Genomic DNA, 18154 nt, shown 5'->3' with positions numbered 1-18154 from the left:
AATAATAAAGAATTTTAGGTTGTTTAAAAATATTATTTATTTGTGATAGAAATCCATTGTAATTTTAGAATACTGACTTCTACTGAGTAATTTTAAAATTGGCCAATGAGGATAGAAAGGACATTTTGATTTGGGTGATCGATCATATGCATCAATTCACTCGTAATAACTTTCTTTTACGCTGTAATGGAAACCGGATTAGTCAAAGTTGGTAAGAATTTTTATGTATACTAATAAATTTGTTTAGTTTTTTTTTTTGAAGAATTTATTTAATGAAGCAATATTATTCAAAACCGATTCGTAATTTCCAAAAGTCAATAGTCCTCACCAAATACGATGTCACAATTTTTTAAAAAGTTAAACGCGATTTTAGAATCAAAAAAATGCATAATTTTTAGATGACTTTTTTTTCAGAATCGTTAATTTAAGGTCTTTCCTTCCGATTACCTGGACATAGTTGAGCTATTATCATATTCTTTTTTTCAGAGGAAATCGTAGTACAATACAAGAAAAACTATTTCATATGTTCATTTTTTCCCTTAATGTTATATTTTTTATTGGTATGTAATACGTATATAATAATATATATTTATATATATATATTATATTCGTCAATATCGAATATATTAATATTTTATCAGTTTTTTCTTTCCATAAATTAAATAAATAACTCTTGACTGTGTGATATTATTAAACAAAATATTTTACAAAAGTAAATAGTTGTAGATTGCCAGGTGTTCAGTGAAGAGTGAGGATAGATGTATGTTTTTTACTATATCGTCTATTCAAAAGTAACTAGACATCCGAAGCGCTTTTTTTATTCCGTATACGTGATTTTTGGCGAAGTCATGATTTTCTCTTCGTTTTTCTTCAAATACCAAATGTTATGAATTTATATATTATATTTCTATTAAACTCGTCTGGCAAATCTCGTTCTTGAAACACATGATACATTCACTTCATATAAAAAAAGAACTAATATAAAAAAAAAAAACTATATAAAGAAGAACTAGAAGAGAAAAAGGTCAAAGATAAAGAGAAACGATGAAGATTCGAAAGAGAAGACGATGGTTCGAGAATCCTGGTGAGACCTTCTGTTTGTAACTTTAACTTCCAAAAATGTTTGTTCATACTAAGCATCTTTTTAATCTTTAGAGAATTATTCACAGCGATTCTTTGAAAAATGCACGAAAGCATCTGGTTTCTGAAGAAGCCGAAATAAAAATGACTGGAACACGGTGGAATATCTCTAACCACGAAGAAAAACAAAAATTTGGCTATAATGGAACATGATTATCGCCAATAGTCACACAATACACACACGATCCGCTTTTTATGTTCAATAAAAACGACCTCAGCGTTTCTCATCGTTCAATGTTTAGTCGCTTTTCAATACCACGCGATAAAGTATATTAATTCCTTTCCTTTTCTCTTTGTCTGTTTTCATTTTTTATACTATATGCTGGACTGAGGTATTGAGAGGCAAGATGGTCGTCTTTTTTATACTCTAGGCATGGCGTAAGGTTACAAGTGAGAACTGTGAGGCTGTTGCTCGTAGAACAGTACGTAGGCTTCGTTGGAAACGACCGATCGCGCTGGAACGACGGACACACGGCTGTCATTATACTCATGCCACTCCCCCGAGTATGGGTGCTTACAATACGCCGTGTAATGGCCGGAGTGCGTTGTGCCCGAGTGATTCGCGACACCGTACAAATTGTACGTACAACCCGGAACTCTGGGCGCGGCAAAGGCACTGAGATCCAAACCTGTCAATGGAAAATCTACCATCACGTTTAACTTGCTGCGGAATCGTTCCATCGGTGAAAAACGTTTTAAATCTTTAAATTTTCATTAAGGAAGCTATGATGAGATAAGTGACGCGATCCAAATTTCAACATTTGAAAAGAAATTACTCTTCAACAAGTACATAATAGGATTTCACAGCACATAATAACTAACCATGGCCTGTTTTACGTTTAATCTTCATTAATCTTCACTAAAATTAAAAAGGATACGAATAACAAGAATCTTCGGGAACTTCTGTATGCTGAAACTTTTCGTGCACTTTCTCCTCATCTGACACTTGGAACAAGTCGGTTTTTCATCACCGTCGAGCACCTCTTCTCGCGTGAAGTGTTCCAAACATTGACTCAACTTCACTGTACCACTTCTAGCTGGTATTGGCAAGCTTAGATCCCAGAAAGGATCCAATGTAACCGACACGTGGTCGCAAGAAGTGCAGTGCAACGACGAACGTAATTGGCCCACGAACACGTCCACTATCATACTATCTTCGCTGCGCAGGTAGCGTTTCCAGCTCTCTACTGCCTTCTGACTGTCGCTATTCATAAAAAATCACCAACATTTATATAAATAGTAGCCTTAGACGTCATCATTCTTAATAATTGTCTTTCTTACATTCCGTATCCACAAATAAGATTTAAGGTTTTCTTACGTGTACATTTCAGGAATATCCGTGTGTATCGGTTGCGGCTTCACCGTCACCCTGTTCACATCTTCATGTAGTCCTTCCAGCAAGTATCTGAGAAATTCTTGAGCATCTTGTTGGCTGTACCCCATGAAACGTGGTGCGAATCTTTGTATCTGGGATTTAAGCGCCGTCGTGTTAACCACGAGATCACCGCCCACCTCCCACAGCTCGTGAATCACCTGATTGAAGGCCTTGATAAGAGCCCCTTTCATACTGCTTGTGGAGGTGTTTATGTCCGCCAGGTACTGTTCGTTCAGCAAATATTCCAGTAACGGTCTCGTGTTGCTCAAACATTGGATTACACTGTTCATAAAACACTGCAAGACAGAAACACTAGTAAAAAAACCGGTTCTTTCAAAATGGTCTTTAATGTCATTTTTTGTGCAGAAGTAGGGTCCAGCACCATGCAAATTCTGAAGGAAATGTATTAAGAACTACTTTATACATAGCAGTAATGAAACTTCAACTGGAGAAACAGAAATATCCCGTTTCAACGCGTAACATGGTCATAATATTGCACCCTTGAATTTTAATTAATTATTTCTTTGATTATACAGCACATTCAACTTTAAAAGGCGCAAATTAATCCATTTTCCTATTACTAGTAAATACACATGTTGTTGTGGATAAATAATTATATGCAAAGTTCGAACACAGATCAATGTCGCAGCATAAAAGTTGATGTAATCATAAGTACATATTCTTGATGTATAATTAGTGTATACTTACTGTGTTTCCAATATTTCGCAACCCGTTTAGTCCACATCGCTCATCGCGATGCGCTTGTAGCCGATTACGTGCTGATTTGTTTGTCGGGCTTCCTTCCTGCAATAGAGATAAGAGTTACATTTTTAAATCTAACCGAGTTACTATTTTCTAGGCATCTACTTCTCTACGGGGAACGAAAACCGTCAAATTCTGTCGCGTTCTCTGTTCTAAGCACGACTAGTTATACTTCTTTGGTGGTGGCGGTGTCTAGCTTGCGGCATAAAGAGCATCTCACACGAATATATGTATACGCACGCACACACACACATACCACGAAGTCGATATGACCTTGGGGATGGATACGTGCTATACAGAGAGAGACCGGTTAGTTATGGACCGATTATGTAGAACACGGCATTTGGATTAGTAATGTGCATCACCGGTATTGAAAGAAAAGAAATACCACACGGTACGTACATTTTTCGGTGTGTTCAACCTCAGCGTATGGATTGTTCCGAACAGAAAGTACGCCCAACATAATATATTCAGAAAAGGGAAGACAGCGTAAATATTTAAAGCGTCGAACAGTCGTGAAAAAGAATCGGTACCCAACGACGACGTCGACATCATTGCGTGCTCGAACGGGACTAAGTATATTCTTCGTATCTCTTGTACCTATATTCTTCACGAACACTCACCTTCGTGCGACTGGCTGGAGGCTGTAGAGTAGCGCGCGCGGTCACTGCGGAACTGTTGAACTGTACTGAATAAACACCAAAAGAGTCGCGTTTCTGAGGAGTCAGAGGAGCCGCAACGCCCAACAGGAACGCGTACACGAACAGCAGAGTAATCACTACCCACACGCACCACAACCCCCAGCCTATCAGTTGGGTATAAGCCAGTTTACACGGTGTAACTTTCGAGAACCTCCAGTCCCTCTGCGTTAACCAACCTACGCTCTATTTCTCTCGAGCTTCCGAGTACGTTGTCAGATGAACATAACGAATAAATAGACGTCATATCGTTGAAAGTATCTTTCAAGAATTCACGAGAATATGAAGAATGGCACAAAGTTCAAACGATCACATCTATGTTAACTGAAGGAAAGTTTCTGCGGCCAACCACGAATCTTTTCGTAAGTATTCAGAGATATCCCACTCGGATAGTCTCTCCCCACTCCATAGTCGAAATGATGTCTGAAACTGGCAGGCTACTCGTTGTCATCGATGACAGAAATTGCCCGTGTCGTGAAGAAGATCCGCGTCGATCTTCAAGATCTTTCCTGCAGAAACGATGCAGCTCTTAGCAGCGAATGCACCAGAATACGTTGTGTACTTCATACGCATAGTTATACTTCGACATAAAGAACACCCGTTGCTACTAGGTACCGTTATGTTATGAGAGATCCGTTGACCGCCGGTTTTCTCTCTCTTTCTCGCACTCTTTCCCCTGCCCGAAGAGCTCTGGTCTATTAATAAAAGCCAGCTCTCGCGACTAACCGTCGAACAGAATGGCGTGTGCTCGAAGAAAAACATAGACTAGTTTCGTAACAAGCGACTAGATGAGCAATGGAAAAGCATAACCTAACGTTTCGATTCATAGTCCATCTTTTTCCATCTACCACCACTATTCTATGTAAATCTATATACCATCAGGAATTCGTTAGGAGTCACTGAACTTTCCATGAGTCGAAAAAAATGGCGGTTTACAAGATACGATGATCCATCATAGTTAGGCACACGCCTCTACATGTATAAAAGAAGGCGGATGCATTTTTGGCCGCATTTAAAGCTGCTGTAAGACTATGCGCCATTGAATGACAGATATTTGTTTCTTAATAATAGAACATTAGAATGAAACGAAATTCTATAGCATATGCTACATTAATGCCAAATAAAAACGAGGTTCCTAAAACAGCAACTAACGGAAAGCAGAAGAAACTATAAAAAAGAAATGGCGGAAGCCAATAAATCTTGAGATGTTCACAATGTAGCACTGGGCAAGTCATACTTCGTTCTCTTAGGACACACTTTTACTGATGTTTCTAGTAAGTAAAAGTTTCATAAGACAAGACTACGATGTCTTCCCATTGAATGATTAACGGAAATGACTAAAGGACACTCACAAACTGGTCGGCGACCCCGCGGTAGAGATTTTGGTGAGCCGTGGACGGTGCAGTGGGCGACGAGGAGGAGGTCAGATTACTGGCAGTGTTCGCGGTTGTCCCCGAGAGGTGACCATCCGGTCTCCTAGACGTGGAAGGCACAGATGGGTCGTCTCCATAGGTACCGGACGGTCTTCCCGCCACGCCGTTTTGCAAGATGGGCGGCGTGCTGCCGCCTACGAACCCGGTCTGATCGATACCGTACGAAGTAGACGTTTTCCGTTGCTGCTCACTGTCCTCGAGACTCTCCGGATCTCCAGTGCGACCACCACGGAGGAAGGCAATCACGTCGATGGAGTTGACGACGTCCTTGATGCCGTGTATTACCTCACCACCGCTTCTAGCAGTCTCGTCCTCGATATCGATGTCCTGCTCCTCTTCCTTTGCCCCTTGGATATTCTTCCGAGCGTTGTTGTTAATCAGCAGCCCGCCGTTACTCGGATTAGTGGCTAGGTTAGTGAACAAGTTGAGCTTAACACCGATCAAACCAGCAACGCCAGCACCGCCACCGAGCACAGGCGACAAGAGGTTACGCTTAGCTGGTGAAACCTCGTCAATCCGATAGGCAGCACCGCGTTGCTGCTGTTGTTGACGATGATGCCGGTTGTTCAGCTTGTTGTCTTCGTCGTCCTCGTCGTCATCGTCCTTGTCGTGGTCGTCGTCAGGGTCGTGGTCGTGGTCGGGGTCGTGATCGAGTTCGTGCTCGCGGTCGTTGTTGTTTATTATCCCATATTGACCGGAATCACAGGCGTCCCCACCGCCGCTGCTGATATTCCCATTACTGCTGTTGTTGTTATGCTGATCGTCATCGGTGTTATTGTCCTTGTCGTCGTTATCGTCGTCATCGTCGTCGTCCTCGTCTAGGTCGCGGATCGTGCCGCGCTCGTCAATCGTTACCTCGCCTGGCGACGCGGCACTATCTGCGCGTGCATGCCCGCTGCTGAGCACCGTGCTGCTGGACAGTGGCCTTCTCTTTGACCTGGACCAAAGTGCGCCACCAACGGCGCAGGAAGACGACGAGGAGGACGAGGAGAGCGACGACTCAGGACGATGATCTCTGCCGGTACTACGTTCGATGGCTATATCACGATCGTCGCCACCGAACAATTCCGTCAACGAGGAACCGGCTGAATGATGCTTCCACTGATGATGATGATGATGATGATGATGATGATGATGGGCTCCACTAGTGCTGCTGGTGCTGCTCGTTTGACGGATATTCGGTATGTAACCGGACGGCGAGTACCTGATCAGATCTGCCGCTATTTCTAGCCTTGACTCCGGAATCCCTCTATCCCTGGATGAACTTCCGACAGAGATGTTCGACGAGGACGACGACGTAGACAAGCCGAATCTGCTGCCGCTGGTGCCGTTTGTCGTCACATTCGTGGCCGTGCCACCGCTGCTGCCCGTGCTGTTGTACGTCGACGACGAAACTGACCTGCAAACGTTCAGCCAATGTGAATATTGCGAACATCCTTTTTCATTCGTCTGGGCCCGCGTCCAAGGGCTGCCCTCTCTTTCTCCAGATTACGCAATCATCAGCCAGCATACGCGAAACACGTTCGTAAACACACGCACGCGCAACCCACATATATAACTAAATGAATAAGCACTCCGCTTCTGTCTACGTTAGTAGTAATTAATAATGAAATAAATCGGAGGCTGCTGGATTTATCAAATTGTAAGTATAGACTTTTTTCGATTATCAAACCATTAACGATCTATTCCTTCTTAATCAGAACGTTTCCTTGAACACTTTGTCTAAACAAATTTTTAGAATATACTCCGTTCTACAAAATCGAGCAATCCTCTGAACTCCTATATAATCAAACAAGAAACTGTTTCAAACTGTTTCAAACCATAAAACTGTTTCAAAAGAAGGAGAACACGAAGCGGGGAAAGGTGCAATAGTATCAGAATAATTCTGCTTGATGAATAGAGAAAAGGAAGTTGGTAAGTACACGAGACGATCAGGTCGATGCCGCTGACCTACATGTTGATCAGATCCTCTTCGAGGTTTGGAGGTTACCAAATCAGACGCGTGACATCGTTCGTGGATTTGGACACAGCACCGGGAATACGCACTAGATATTTAAAATATACACGCATTCTTGTGCGCGTTCGAGCACATGTGCGCTAAATATCTAGTTAAGGACGAGACGTCGGGGAGAAAGTAACTGTCTTCTCTTCCCGTCTCTCCACACACCATACCAGAAGACAATTCGAAGCGAGGTCAAGGCCTTTCGCTACATTTCCACCACGTCAATCGCGATCGATCGACCAGCACGAATACATTGTATGTATATATATTTATATCCACATGGCTGTTTATCGTGACAGTTATTCCCTACGGAGGTTAAACTTTGCTCTAGCTTCTCAACAGTTCATAGTGACGTACGGCGATGTAAAGTAAATCGACAGTTATTTGCTTGTACATTTACAAAAATTTGCAAAGATATTAACCACTTGTCAAACAAAAATGTTGTATATTTAAGCACACCCTCTCTAGGTGGCAACAGATCATTTGAAAATAATGTCGAGTAATATCTTTTATCGTTACTAGTTGTCGTTACATAACTAACAGAAATGTGTTCATAAAAATCTTTCACAGTACGTTGTCCAACTATTCCAAAATATTGTGATTCTGTTATGAATTTTGTATGTGAAAATGAATATGAATATTGAAAATGTTACGTATAAAAGTATTACGGGATAACCAGACATAGCTTCTATATCATTCCACTACTATCAAGCAGTTTAATTATATCAATTAGTCAGCAGGCAAAACTCTGGTTATAGAGGGTCACATTCACTTCCACGAATTCTATAACCACTCCAAAATCAAAACTCAAGGCTACCGAGCAACCGCCTCCTCTATCATCTGTATATCATCCCATTGATATGCTTCCCAAAAATGGTGGCCACAATGTGACTGGCAGATCTTATGATCTTTAATCACATGTTTAACGCCAAGTAAGCAAGAGGAGCTAGTTTTGTTGTCCAAAGGCCAGACAAAATATCTACCATCTTTCATCAATGGCAAGTGGATAGACAGGATTTCTGTGTATAACTAGTTCTTTGGCAGCCAGTGCAAGTCTATACGGCCCATTTACTATCGATCTCGAGGTTTGTCGTCGCCTCAACCATGCCATAGAAACGGGGACTCATACGTCGCGCCTTCCTAATTGAATCATTGTGACGCGAACAAAAGTAATTGGCGCATTGTAAAGGGTGTCGTTGGGATACCTGTTGCCGGCTGATGTATTTATAACGTGCGTCCCGTAGCCATTTTATGCACGTTGTCGCGTTCCCCGCGATAGAGAAACGCAATTGGCACGAGCGTGATTCATCGGCCGACAAAAAGGAAGGAAAGATCGATGACAAGGGACTTCCGCCATGTGGTCTCTGACAACCATAGCTTCGAGCAACAACCGCGCTGCTATAGTTAACAGCCTAACTGGTAACTATTGTTTAGCATTTCAGGAAATCCATTCCGAAAGTGGACGTTAGTTGTGCATCAAGCAATTACAGTTATTTAATCGAATGCTGACAAATGTGGGAGAAACCAGGAAGACACTGCACAGAATCGGTGGAAACTTATCAGGGCCTTGATCTCATAGCCAGTGACCCCGGCTGTTTTATATCCCTGTTCACGGAGATTGCTCACCTTGTGGGTGAGTTGCGAGACCGGCTGTACTCCGACATGTAACTCCTGCGGATGCTCGTGTTCGCCGACGAGTAGAAACTGTAGGGCCGATCGAGTATCAACTATTTAATTAACCTCCTTTTTCGCATTGTCAAGAAGCTCGGGATCGGCAGCACGCTAACCACGAGTTTAGTTCTAATATTAAACATTATTTATAATATCGAAGTACGTGTAATACTTGATATAATCAGCTGCTTGCCTAAGGCCAACCGTGGTAAAGGAAAGCCTGAACGGTCCAAAGAAACAAAGTAATTGACAAGAAGTCAAGAGAAGCATGCATTCGACCAGTCAGTGGAGTATCGACGGAAGTAAAACGCCTCCCCTTAACCAATCTTCCTCTTTATCAACTTCTTTCAATCAATTTCTATCGTTTCAGTGCCAATATTCCAAATACATCAACGGGCCAACCCCTTGCGGACGTAAGATATAATTAACGAAAAAAGTAGATAATATGCTTGATCATAATTCTTATTATATACTGCCTTGCTAACTGACCAGATTCAGCCACGTGGCCAATCAGCAGGGTATTGCTATGCTTCTAGACTTTAAACAATATAAAAGGTCTGGAGTTCTATTTGATATGAGGGCAGCAAAGGGTTAGACTTGCTTGTTCCTAAGTTTCGATCTTTACAAACTGCACGTGATTGCCGATCCCTGGAATCCATTAATGGAATCCCGAATAAGGGAACATGGAAGATGGAGAACGTGACGAGAGAGGAAAAAAGACTCACCTGCCTGATGGGCAGTAGGATCGCCTGTACTCGGTTGTATAGTTTGAACGAAAGCCCGAGCTGCCTGATGTCGACGAGGACGAGTAGAAGTTCGTCGGTCGATCTAGGATCGACGACGAAGCAGTAGATCGGTAGGTGCTCAGCTTCGAGGTAGAGTTGCCGATAGAGGAACTGGTGTTGCCGCTGTTACCGCTGGAACATCGTCTGCTAGGAGAATGCGGCGCCATTGGACTGGTACTGTACGACACTGCTACGGCGCCCGCCTGGCCCCCACGGTGATACGACATTGCACCCGGGTCACCAGTCTCACAATCTCTCTCTCTCTCTTTTCTCTCTTTTCGACTTTCTTCTATAGAAACCTTTTCCTGAATTCCAACACAATTTAGGAGAGATTGGTCAGTGTATCGACTGGGATACTTTCTAAACAATTTTTTATTACTAGAGTGCTAATTGAATTCCGAGTATTCCGAGCGTGTGTTTAATTTTTGCAGGAAGAATTTAACTCTGTTAACTATTCCATTCTAATTCTGTTGTTTCTTCCTTATCGATTAATCTATACTTATTCATGTTTCAAGAGAATGTACGAAGCTGTTGATAAGTATGAATCCTGTGTAACCGACTTAAATGTAATCGTAAATCTAAGTAGTGTGCAAAAGTCTCCACACTACAATAACCAATGGAAATTTCGTTTCTTATGAATTAACATAAAGATAGTTTTGACGTTATTTTAATTCTGTTCTTCCTCGAACCATTCTTAATAAATTTGTAAGCCATGAAAATCACAAATGAACATGTATATAATATATATGTATATAATCATCGTAAAGAGAATATCTGAAGATTCATTTTTAAAAAACTATATAGGAGCATTTCCTAAAGATATGGTTAGTTGTTGTCATAAAATTCGAATATCGTAGATAGCCCAAGGGTTTTGCATTCTATAGTACCATAAATCAAAGAATTTACATATAATACATCGATTTTTACCAGAACTGGTTCAATTTTGCAAATGGATTTTGACATTGTACGCGAACAAACTGACGTGGCTGATCCATAAAACGTCAGCCACTAAAGAGCATTAGGTAAGAAGACTTTTGGAAGTGTTGAACGACGATAAAATAGAGGCCAGATATAACGAACCCCGGTCTACACCGTGTTCCATACAATCCGTAACAGTCTGACCCAGAAAAATCTAATCATTACACAAACTATCTTACTTGTCCCATTTTGAAATCTGCAAGACTTACATCTTCATACCAAAACTCGAAGGTATGCTTAAAGTACTCTAATAATCCAAATGACACACATTATGTATAAAATTAGACCAAAAATTAATCGATAAGCATTCTCTTTCCGAAGAACGAGAGAAACAAGAACGATTTTCAGCTTCAGCGTCGACCTTGCAACTCGAGTAAGCTATTTCACCTTGTCCCCCTTTTTTCCATAGAAGAATCTACCCGGTGTTCGTGAAAAAATAACGGATCCTCACTGGACGCTGAAAGCGGAAACCGCATTGCGTTATGTGATTAATCGGATATTGATTAGTTCTATCTCCACGTGGAATAAATTACAATATGGAGAAGGAACTTTACCGTCGATACTCCAACTGTCAAATTCAGCGAAGAAGAGCGACAATACAAAATGAAGAAATGCCAGAGGTTACTGGGTCGTGCTAAAAAAAGCAAACTGACCTTGAGCCGGCAAAAAAAGTAACTACCCGCGCACTGCTTGATACTCAGCACGCGTGTTATTGTTTTAACTCTGCTATACGTTGATCAATTTGATTCGATGAAAGATCGATGACCGAGAAATCTAACTAATAGCCAACATATAACGCATAAAGGATATACAGTCCCAGATTTTGTATCTTTTCATTTTCGTTTACATAGTTTTTGGGTCACTTTACAATGTATTTTAACAGTAGATTCTAGCTGTTTAATTCTTTTCTGGAATTAAAACTTCTCAAAAATTTTTTTAAAAGTAACAATTGAAACACAAATGTTGAACAGAAGATTCGAGTAAAATATGAAAACATTTGATAAAATATAAAATAAATATCTAATCAGTGAAGATAATCGACATGTAGGTAGAAAGATACTGCTAATTCAAAATTTGATTGAGATATCGTGACCGGTAAGTATATACTTTTTTAAAGTCTCAAATGGAAGAACAAGAAACATTTATAACCTAATAGACAGGGACCATAACGTAACAATGCAAAAAAGAATTAAAAGTAGGAAACTGCTTTACCGTCGCAAGTTAAGTAAATTCCATCTTCAATCTATTATTAACAATTTTTCGAATTTTGTTTCTGGAATGAATGATGGCGTAAAAGTCGCGCGTAACATCCAAGAAGAAAATCCACGTCTCTGCCAAATACCTAGCGTCAAGAAAGCAACCACATTTTTCCCTTGATTTTGGCAACCATCCCAGTTTTCACCGGAATACATCAGACGCGCAAAACCAATATGAGAAACGTCTTGAATTTCCTCGCAGATCGTGTAACATGTAAAATTATTTACTTTCCTTTAAATATTTCGATCGAATCATTTGGTAAAGTATATCGAATTTCATTTTAAAGTTTTTTTCCACGCGCAAGATGATTGAGCTTAATAGTTTGTCAGTATTTTTCTTTCAACTTCCAGAAGGTCAGATGCTGGAGGAAAGAGAAAAAATATATCGCGTGCGTAAAACAGCATCTCGCTGAAAAATTACGGCAAAGATATTACGGGTCATCTCTTATATTTCACAAAGTCAATAACGCAGTTACGTAATCAGATAAAGAGCACAATTGGAAATTATGTAACTAATCTTATGATGCGAACCTGCTAGTAAATGCCTGAAGCGTGCGATTTCATTAATTACGTTCAATGTACTCAAGTATCCTTCGCAATTTTTTTTAAATTTGGAAAAACATATTTCTGTAAATAATCGGAGAATTGATCAAAATTGTGTAATTTTTTAAGCTAATAATCATTCATCAACATCTCTGATAGTCTTTATATAATCATGTTTAAAATGGATATAGCAAAAACGAAAGTGACAATATTTTAAACTTAATTCGAAACGCAGATGACAGAGCAGAAAACGGTTCGCATTATTCGATCAATGGATCACGCCTATTACATCATAAGAATCAGTACACGTGGATCCCTGGCAGAGCAGATTATACGTTTACGCAACGAAAACGAGGTGGAACACATATCCTAGCATTTTTTTTTAGCATTTCAAATCACCGTCTACGATGGTAATGTCGGTATCGGTAGGTAGTATACAACAACGTCACTATGCTAATACCTTTTGTCTCTTTCTTCCTATTTAAGCTGCGAAATGTGGAAAAAGAATGCACAAGAGGTAAGGCTCCAACTATTTTTTTTTTTCAGTGATCAATGTAGAAACTTATTAAAGAAAGAAGATATGTTATTCACAGTCAATGGATCATCTTGAAGCAAATATGATGGCAAAAAATAATAGAGAGGGAAAGATGTACATAGTTGAACATGAACATAACCATGTTTTATTTGTAATACCCATATGAAAAATACGTATGTAAGTAGAAGCGTGAAAGGTGAGGCGCGTAACGAGTACACTCGCACGTGACGATGCTTCCAGTTTGCGTACAACTGCACTTGTAAGGCGATTAATAGGACCGATCGAATTCACTTATGATCTTTAGTTATTCGCACACCGGTTTCGTCGTATCCGTGCGTGTGTAACGCGTTGGGTTATATAAGATAACGCGACACATACACCTACAGCCAGTCACAAAAGTCCGCATACACCTCTTAAATTTAAGAGCAATATCTTTTAGCATCAAATCCTATATTAAATGTATGACACATATTTAAAAAATAAAATAAAGAATAGAAGATGCAATGCCTCACAAGAATGCATACGCTTATACTTACATAAAATTATAGAAAAAAGTAGACTTCGTAATGTATTAATACTCCGTAAGTCTTACAGTCTTCCTGGTATTGATAAAGTTAAATATTTCGTAATTTCTGATACAATTCTATGTTAAAATTTTTATAAGCTAAATATTTACATTTTTTTAATACCTTCTGAAAATACGTTAATGTATTATGGAAACACAAAACTCGTAAAGCGTATGTAAACTTCCATGACTGATTTGAATTTCTTTCGCAGAAGAGAAAAGAAACTTCAACTCAAATGTGATCGAATAAAATGTGATTTTACCGAAAACAATAGTAAAAAAAGGACTAAGGAAGAAGAAAGAAAAGATAAGGAACGTAGAAACATTGTTTATTATTTGGATACAGAACTATAATATGAAGAATCTCTATTTTGCGTTTTCAAGAGAGTAAAAAAAGAGAAAGAAATAAAACACAATGAGTGATTATAGTAACAAATAGATTCACGCGATACGATATGTCACAAGAATTGAAAACGTTGCTAAAATACTACAATCGTGTACAACACGTATCCTATTCTCTCACCTAACTCTGAATTCTCTTTCGTCAATCGTATGAGTTTAAATCTATTAAAATCAAGATTTCAATCTTGGACAGTTTTTCAAATCTAAAATAATTCGAAGTTTTCTTATCATAATTCAATCAAAACGATTTGCCAGCTCTTTCGACATTGTATATGTACTATATATTTCCCATTTCTCCCTATCTTTCTTGAAGATATCGTTCCTCTTATAGCAATGCCATGAATATGCGATTCAATAGATTATGGAGATTCACAATTTAACGTAAAATTACAGAAAAATTTGCACATTCATGATTTTGATACGAGGACGATACAATTTTCAAGTTCATAGACTCAATTAACCCTGCTGCGTTCTTTCGATCATTTTTTATCCAGTGGTATTTTTTGACGTTAAAAAATATTTCAAATTCAGGTAAGATATGAGAAGACTGTTATTGGCATGCATAATTACTCATCTCAATTTTAAGATAAACATTTTCTTAAAATACTATAAATCTCTTTTACTGCTAAAATTAAAACAAAATTGAAGTATCAAAATTCAAGGATCGCAGCAAGGTTAAACTTCCTTTTAGAACGCCAAAAGTTTATCTACCCATGCTACGATACCCCGTATAGGGATTAGTCACCAATTCTTGATGTCCTGAAGTAAAGTTTTCAGCCTGATGCGATGGTGTGGAAGGGAAACATTTCTGGATACTTGAAATATTTTTATCAGGCTGTTTCGATTTGTAACCTAACTCCGCGTTCACGAGGCCAGAGAGTAAGAAAACGCGAGAAAGAGACGGTAAACTGGGCGCAGGAGGGAAGAAATAGAGAGTGAGAGTAAGTGAGAGAGAGAGAGAGAGAGAGAGAGAGAGAGAGAGAGAGAGAAAGAGAGAAAGGGGGACGATTGGAGGAAAGACAAGGATAAAGTGATAGGACGACAAGATGGAAAAGAAAGAGAAAGAAAGACGCGTTGATTTGGACACAGAGCCTTTGGCATTTCTCACGTTCCAAAGTTAAAATCCACAGACCCGTATATATATATAATCGTATATTTCACACATACGAGCCATTCATTATAAAATGGAAAATACTCACGGGCTGTATGCCTCTTACACAAGTAGATAGGGGTTTTCACTTGATTAATTCGTCCAAAGTAAATGTGTACACGATTTCACTAGAAAACGTCAGTGTTACGTAGACGAACACGTTCGCGGTCCCTCGATCATGTCGTCGTTTATCGAGTAGCAAGGAATTTTAGCTTACGCTCTTACGGAGATTTTACGAAAAGAAAAAGGGGAGGAGAGGTGATGCGTCGCGATGCTGAAAAGCACGAGCCATCCCTCGGAATTGTCGGTGACGTCACACACCGTGACGAATACTCGGAACTTCCGATTCGATGTGTCTGAGCTGAGGAAATAGTCGCTCGACGCTAGGAGACTCGAGACACACGATCGATTTACAACACGGTTTTATATGTAGATCACGTCACGATGCTCGTTCTTACTGGAAAAATCTTTGACACGATTTGGTACGAGTGTGGTTTCGCCGCCGACCGAGTTTGCTACTCGAGTTATTTACCTTTTTTTCCACGCTTCCCTCTCGTGGCTTATTAAACACTTAAGACACCACGAGATTATCACCACTGACTTCGCTAACACAACGTGTGTGCAAACAATATGGCGATTACAAGATTGCCGAATTCCGCGTTGACAGTCATCGCTATCGCGACTACCGCATTCTGCGCTAGCGCACAAGAAAATGCCATCGCGTTTGCCTAGGGTGAAACTTCGAAGCCAATGTTGCCACTCGCGGCTATAAGAGGATTTTGATTACCAATCAAGTTTATCGCGCCAAATTATTCCAATTTTAAATTCGACTAACGATCGATTTAAACCCGTTTTTAACTATCAATTTATGTAGTTCATATGAAAAAAAAATTTAACGCTGATTATTGGATGACATATTCATAATTCCTCGATTTCCGATCATATTCTAATCGTAACTTGGGCAGACCTGAAGAAATGAACTGTATTGTTCTCGAAACGTTGACATAAAGTGAAAAAAATAATTAGAACGTATCAATTTATATTATTGTTTCACTTTTATACCGTAGCTTCTGAAAGTATTGATAGACCCTTTATGATCACCATACACATATTATACGAAACATTTTCAAATTTCATTAATGCTGTAATAGCATCCAACTATCATAATTATATTTTTAAAATCTTAAACGATTCTGAAAATAAATTCAGAAATTATAAGATATTTAGTACAAGTACATGTACATATATTTTGCAGAGATTATAAAAATACTTAAATAAACAATCATTCATAACATTAGTAAGTCTCAGTATTCAGTGGGACCATTTTTAATATAATACATTATACTCTTAAGGTGACTATACATACTGTATATTAATTTTATACTAAATATAAGTTTACATTAAATATCCTGAAACTTTTATATATTTTTTCAAATTGGCAATATAAATAGGGCAATCTCGTTATAGTGCTAACAAAATTTCAAAATGTTTTATATACAACACACAATGTGAATATAAAAGTTTTCTGTGACAAATGTAAATAATTTAGCAAGCCACTGTATATATCAATATTAACAGTATGTTTTTGCATATGTAGAAATAAAATAGAAGTAAACTTTCGAAATATTCTTAGATATTGTATAATTAAGTTTTTGCTGACATCCTGTAAAGAAATATGTGTCAAAATATTTTATTATCTTTGTTATACTGCTTATCTTCATATTTTATAAATATTTGCTGAACACAAACCAGACCTTTCTGAGTACCATATTGCTCTTCAAACTGGATATACATTTTAAACGAGATCCTCATCCTTTTACATAGTAATCTTTAAAGAAGTGCTATCTCCAGGACTTTCCTACAAATTCATTTATGAAGTAAGCACTCTATAAAATTAAAAATATCAACTCTTTTTAAGTTATTATTATCGCACAACTTGTCTTATACAGAGTATTTCTTTTCGAATGCAAACTTTACCATGCAAATAGGCATAATATTTTATTCTGAGGAACTTAATGAGACATATCGCTCTCTGATTTTTCTGCTTCGCAGGCCGCGAGCAACAGATCCTAAACCAGCTGAGGGAACCATCTAAACCGGGACAACAGACAATGAGGCAACCCACGTGTGACTACATTACGAATTACGAATATAATCCATATTTCTATATCCATAGTTTATGACTACATTTCACCAGTGTCAAAAGCGCCACGAAGACCTAACGGTCGAAGGAGTAGACGCTGACCGCGCGGTTTTTGATTTAGCTTTTCAATGTTGGCTATTAGCTATTAAAAATTTGTAGTTCGTCCAAAAATTTAAATCGTGTTTCTCTTCAAATTGATCGACGATACACTTCATACAGAGTCTCACAAATGAATCAGATAGAGATCTCGAATCGAAACAATATGAATCTACAGTATTTACTGTCTTCAGGATGCAGCATGAATTAACAAAGATGCTTAAGAAGATAGACGCAAAACGTAACAATCACAAACGGGAAGTACAAAAACGAAGACTTCTTGGATAAGGATATCTACCTGGGTACCTACAAAACCAACTAGTACAATTTCAGGCACAATTCAAATGTCGCCGAGACCTGAAGTCAATAGTGCGGGCGCGGTTGTAACAATCGGTCAGCTAAAACTACTGCTGTACAGTGGAGTAGTTGCGTCCCTAACATGCTAAAGAACTTTTGATTGAAATCATATATTCATCCTTTATTTTTTCTCTTGATTAGACATATTCCTGGTTTTGTCATTACGAAATCAGAGAAATTATAAATATGTCAATTTATGTTACTTTTCTCATTTTTATATATATCAATATTAATAGTATTTTGTATATGTGGTAGAAAACTTT

The 18154-nt window shown here is 38.8% G+C and overlaps 1 protein-coding gene and 2 long non-coding RNA genes across 7 annotated transcripts; 1 reads left to right on the top strand and 2 right to left on the bottom strand.

Moving 5' to 3' along the window:
* Positions 1–238: 238 nt before the first annotated feature.
* Positions 239–15976, bottom strand: LOC126925292 (uncharacterized). 5 transcript variants are annotated; one of them, XM_050740658.1, is made up of 9 exons: positions 15345–15813; positions 9807–10171; positions 9037–9114; positions 6613–6807; positions 5328–6132; positions 3224–3319; positions 2459–2811; positions 2019–2344; positions 239–1841 (listed from the first exon to the last, which is right to left on the bottom strand). In XM_050740658.1, exons 2-9 carry the CDS (start codon positions 10091–10093, stop codon positions 1525–1527), a joined length of 2457 nt encoding a protein of 818 aa, XP_050596615.1. In that variant the 5' UTR covers positions 10094–10171; positions 15345–15813; the 3' UTR covers positions 239–1524. The 5 variants fall into 5 exon arrangements, with proteins under 5 accessions (XP_050596615.1, XP_050596612.1, XP_050596611.1 ...); XM_050740655.1 differs by lacking the exon at positions 15345–15813 and adding an exon at positions 15828–15976 and having other exon boundaries at positions 5328–6807; XM_050740654.1 differs by having other exon boundaries at positions 5328–6807; positions 15345–15814.
* On the top strand, positions 6807–7744 carry LOC126925883 (uncharacterized). The gene is made up of 2 exons (XR_007714177.1): positions 6807–7050; positions 7147–7744. It is a non-coding gene; the product is annotated as an uncharacterized LOC126925883 (long non-coding RNA).
* Positions 15977–16584: 608 nt separating the features above from the next.
* On the bottom strand, positions 16585–17479 carry LOC126925877 (uncharacterized). Its single transcript, XR_007714163.1, has 3 exons — positions 17273–17479; positions 17050–17153; positions 16585–16958 (listed from the first exon to the last, which is right to left on the bottom strand). It is a non-coding gene; the product is annotated as an uncharacterized LOC126925877 (long non-coding RNA).
* Between the last annotated feature and the right edge of the window lie 675 nt (positions 17480–18154).

The sequence above is a fragment of the Bombus affinis genome, chromosome 16, assembly GCF_024516045.1.
Source record: "Bombus affinis isolate iyBomAffi1 chromosome 16, iyBomAffi1.2, whole genome shotgun sequence".
Lineage (NCBI taxonomy): Eukaryota > Metazoa > Arthropoda > Insecta > Hymenoptera > Apidae > Bombus > Bombus affinis.
Note: the sequence above shows the minus strand (reverse complement) of the source record. Positions and strands in the feature narration are given on the sequence as shown.

Coding starts and splice junctions, on each gene's coding strand:
- LOC126925292 (XM_050740655.1), bottom strand. CDS start 10,093: ATGTCGTATCACCGTGGGGGCCAGGCGGGCGCCGTAGCAGTGTCGTAC. Junction 9,115..9,806: donor TCCTACTGCCCATCAGGCAG/GTGAGTCTTTTT, acceptor TCGGCCCTACAG/TTTCTACTCGTCGGCGAACA. Junction 6,808..9,036: donor TCTCGCAACTCACCCACAAG/GTGAGCAATCTC, acceptor GAACGTTTGCAG/GTCAGTTTCGTCGTCGACGT.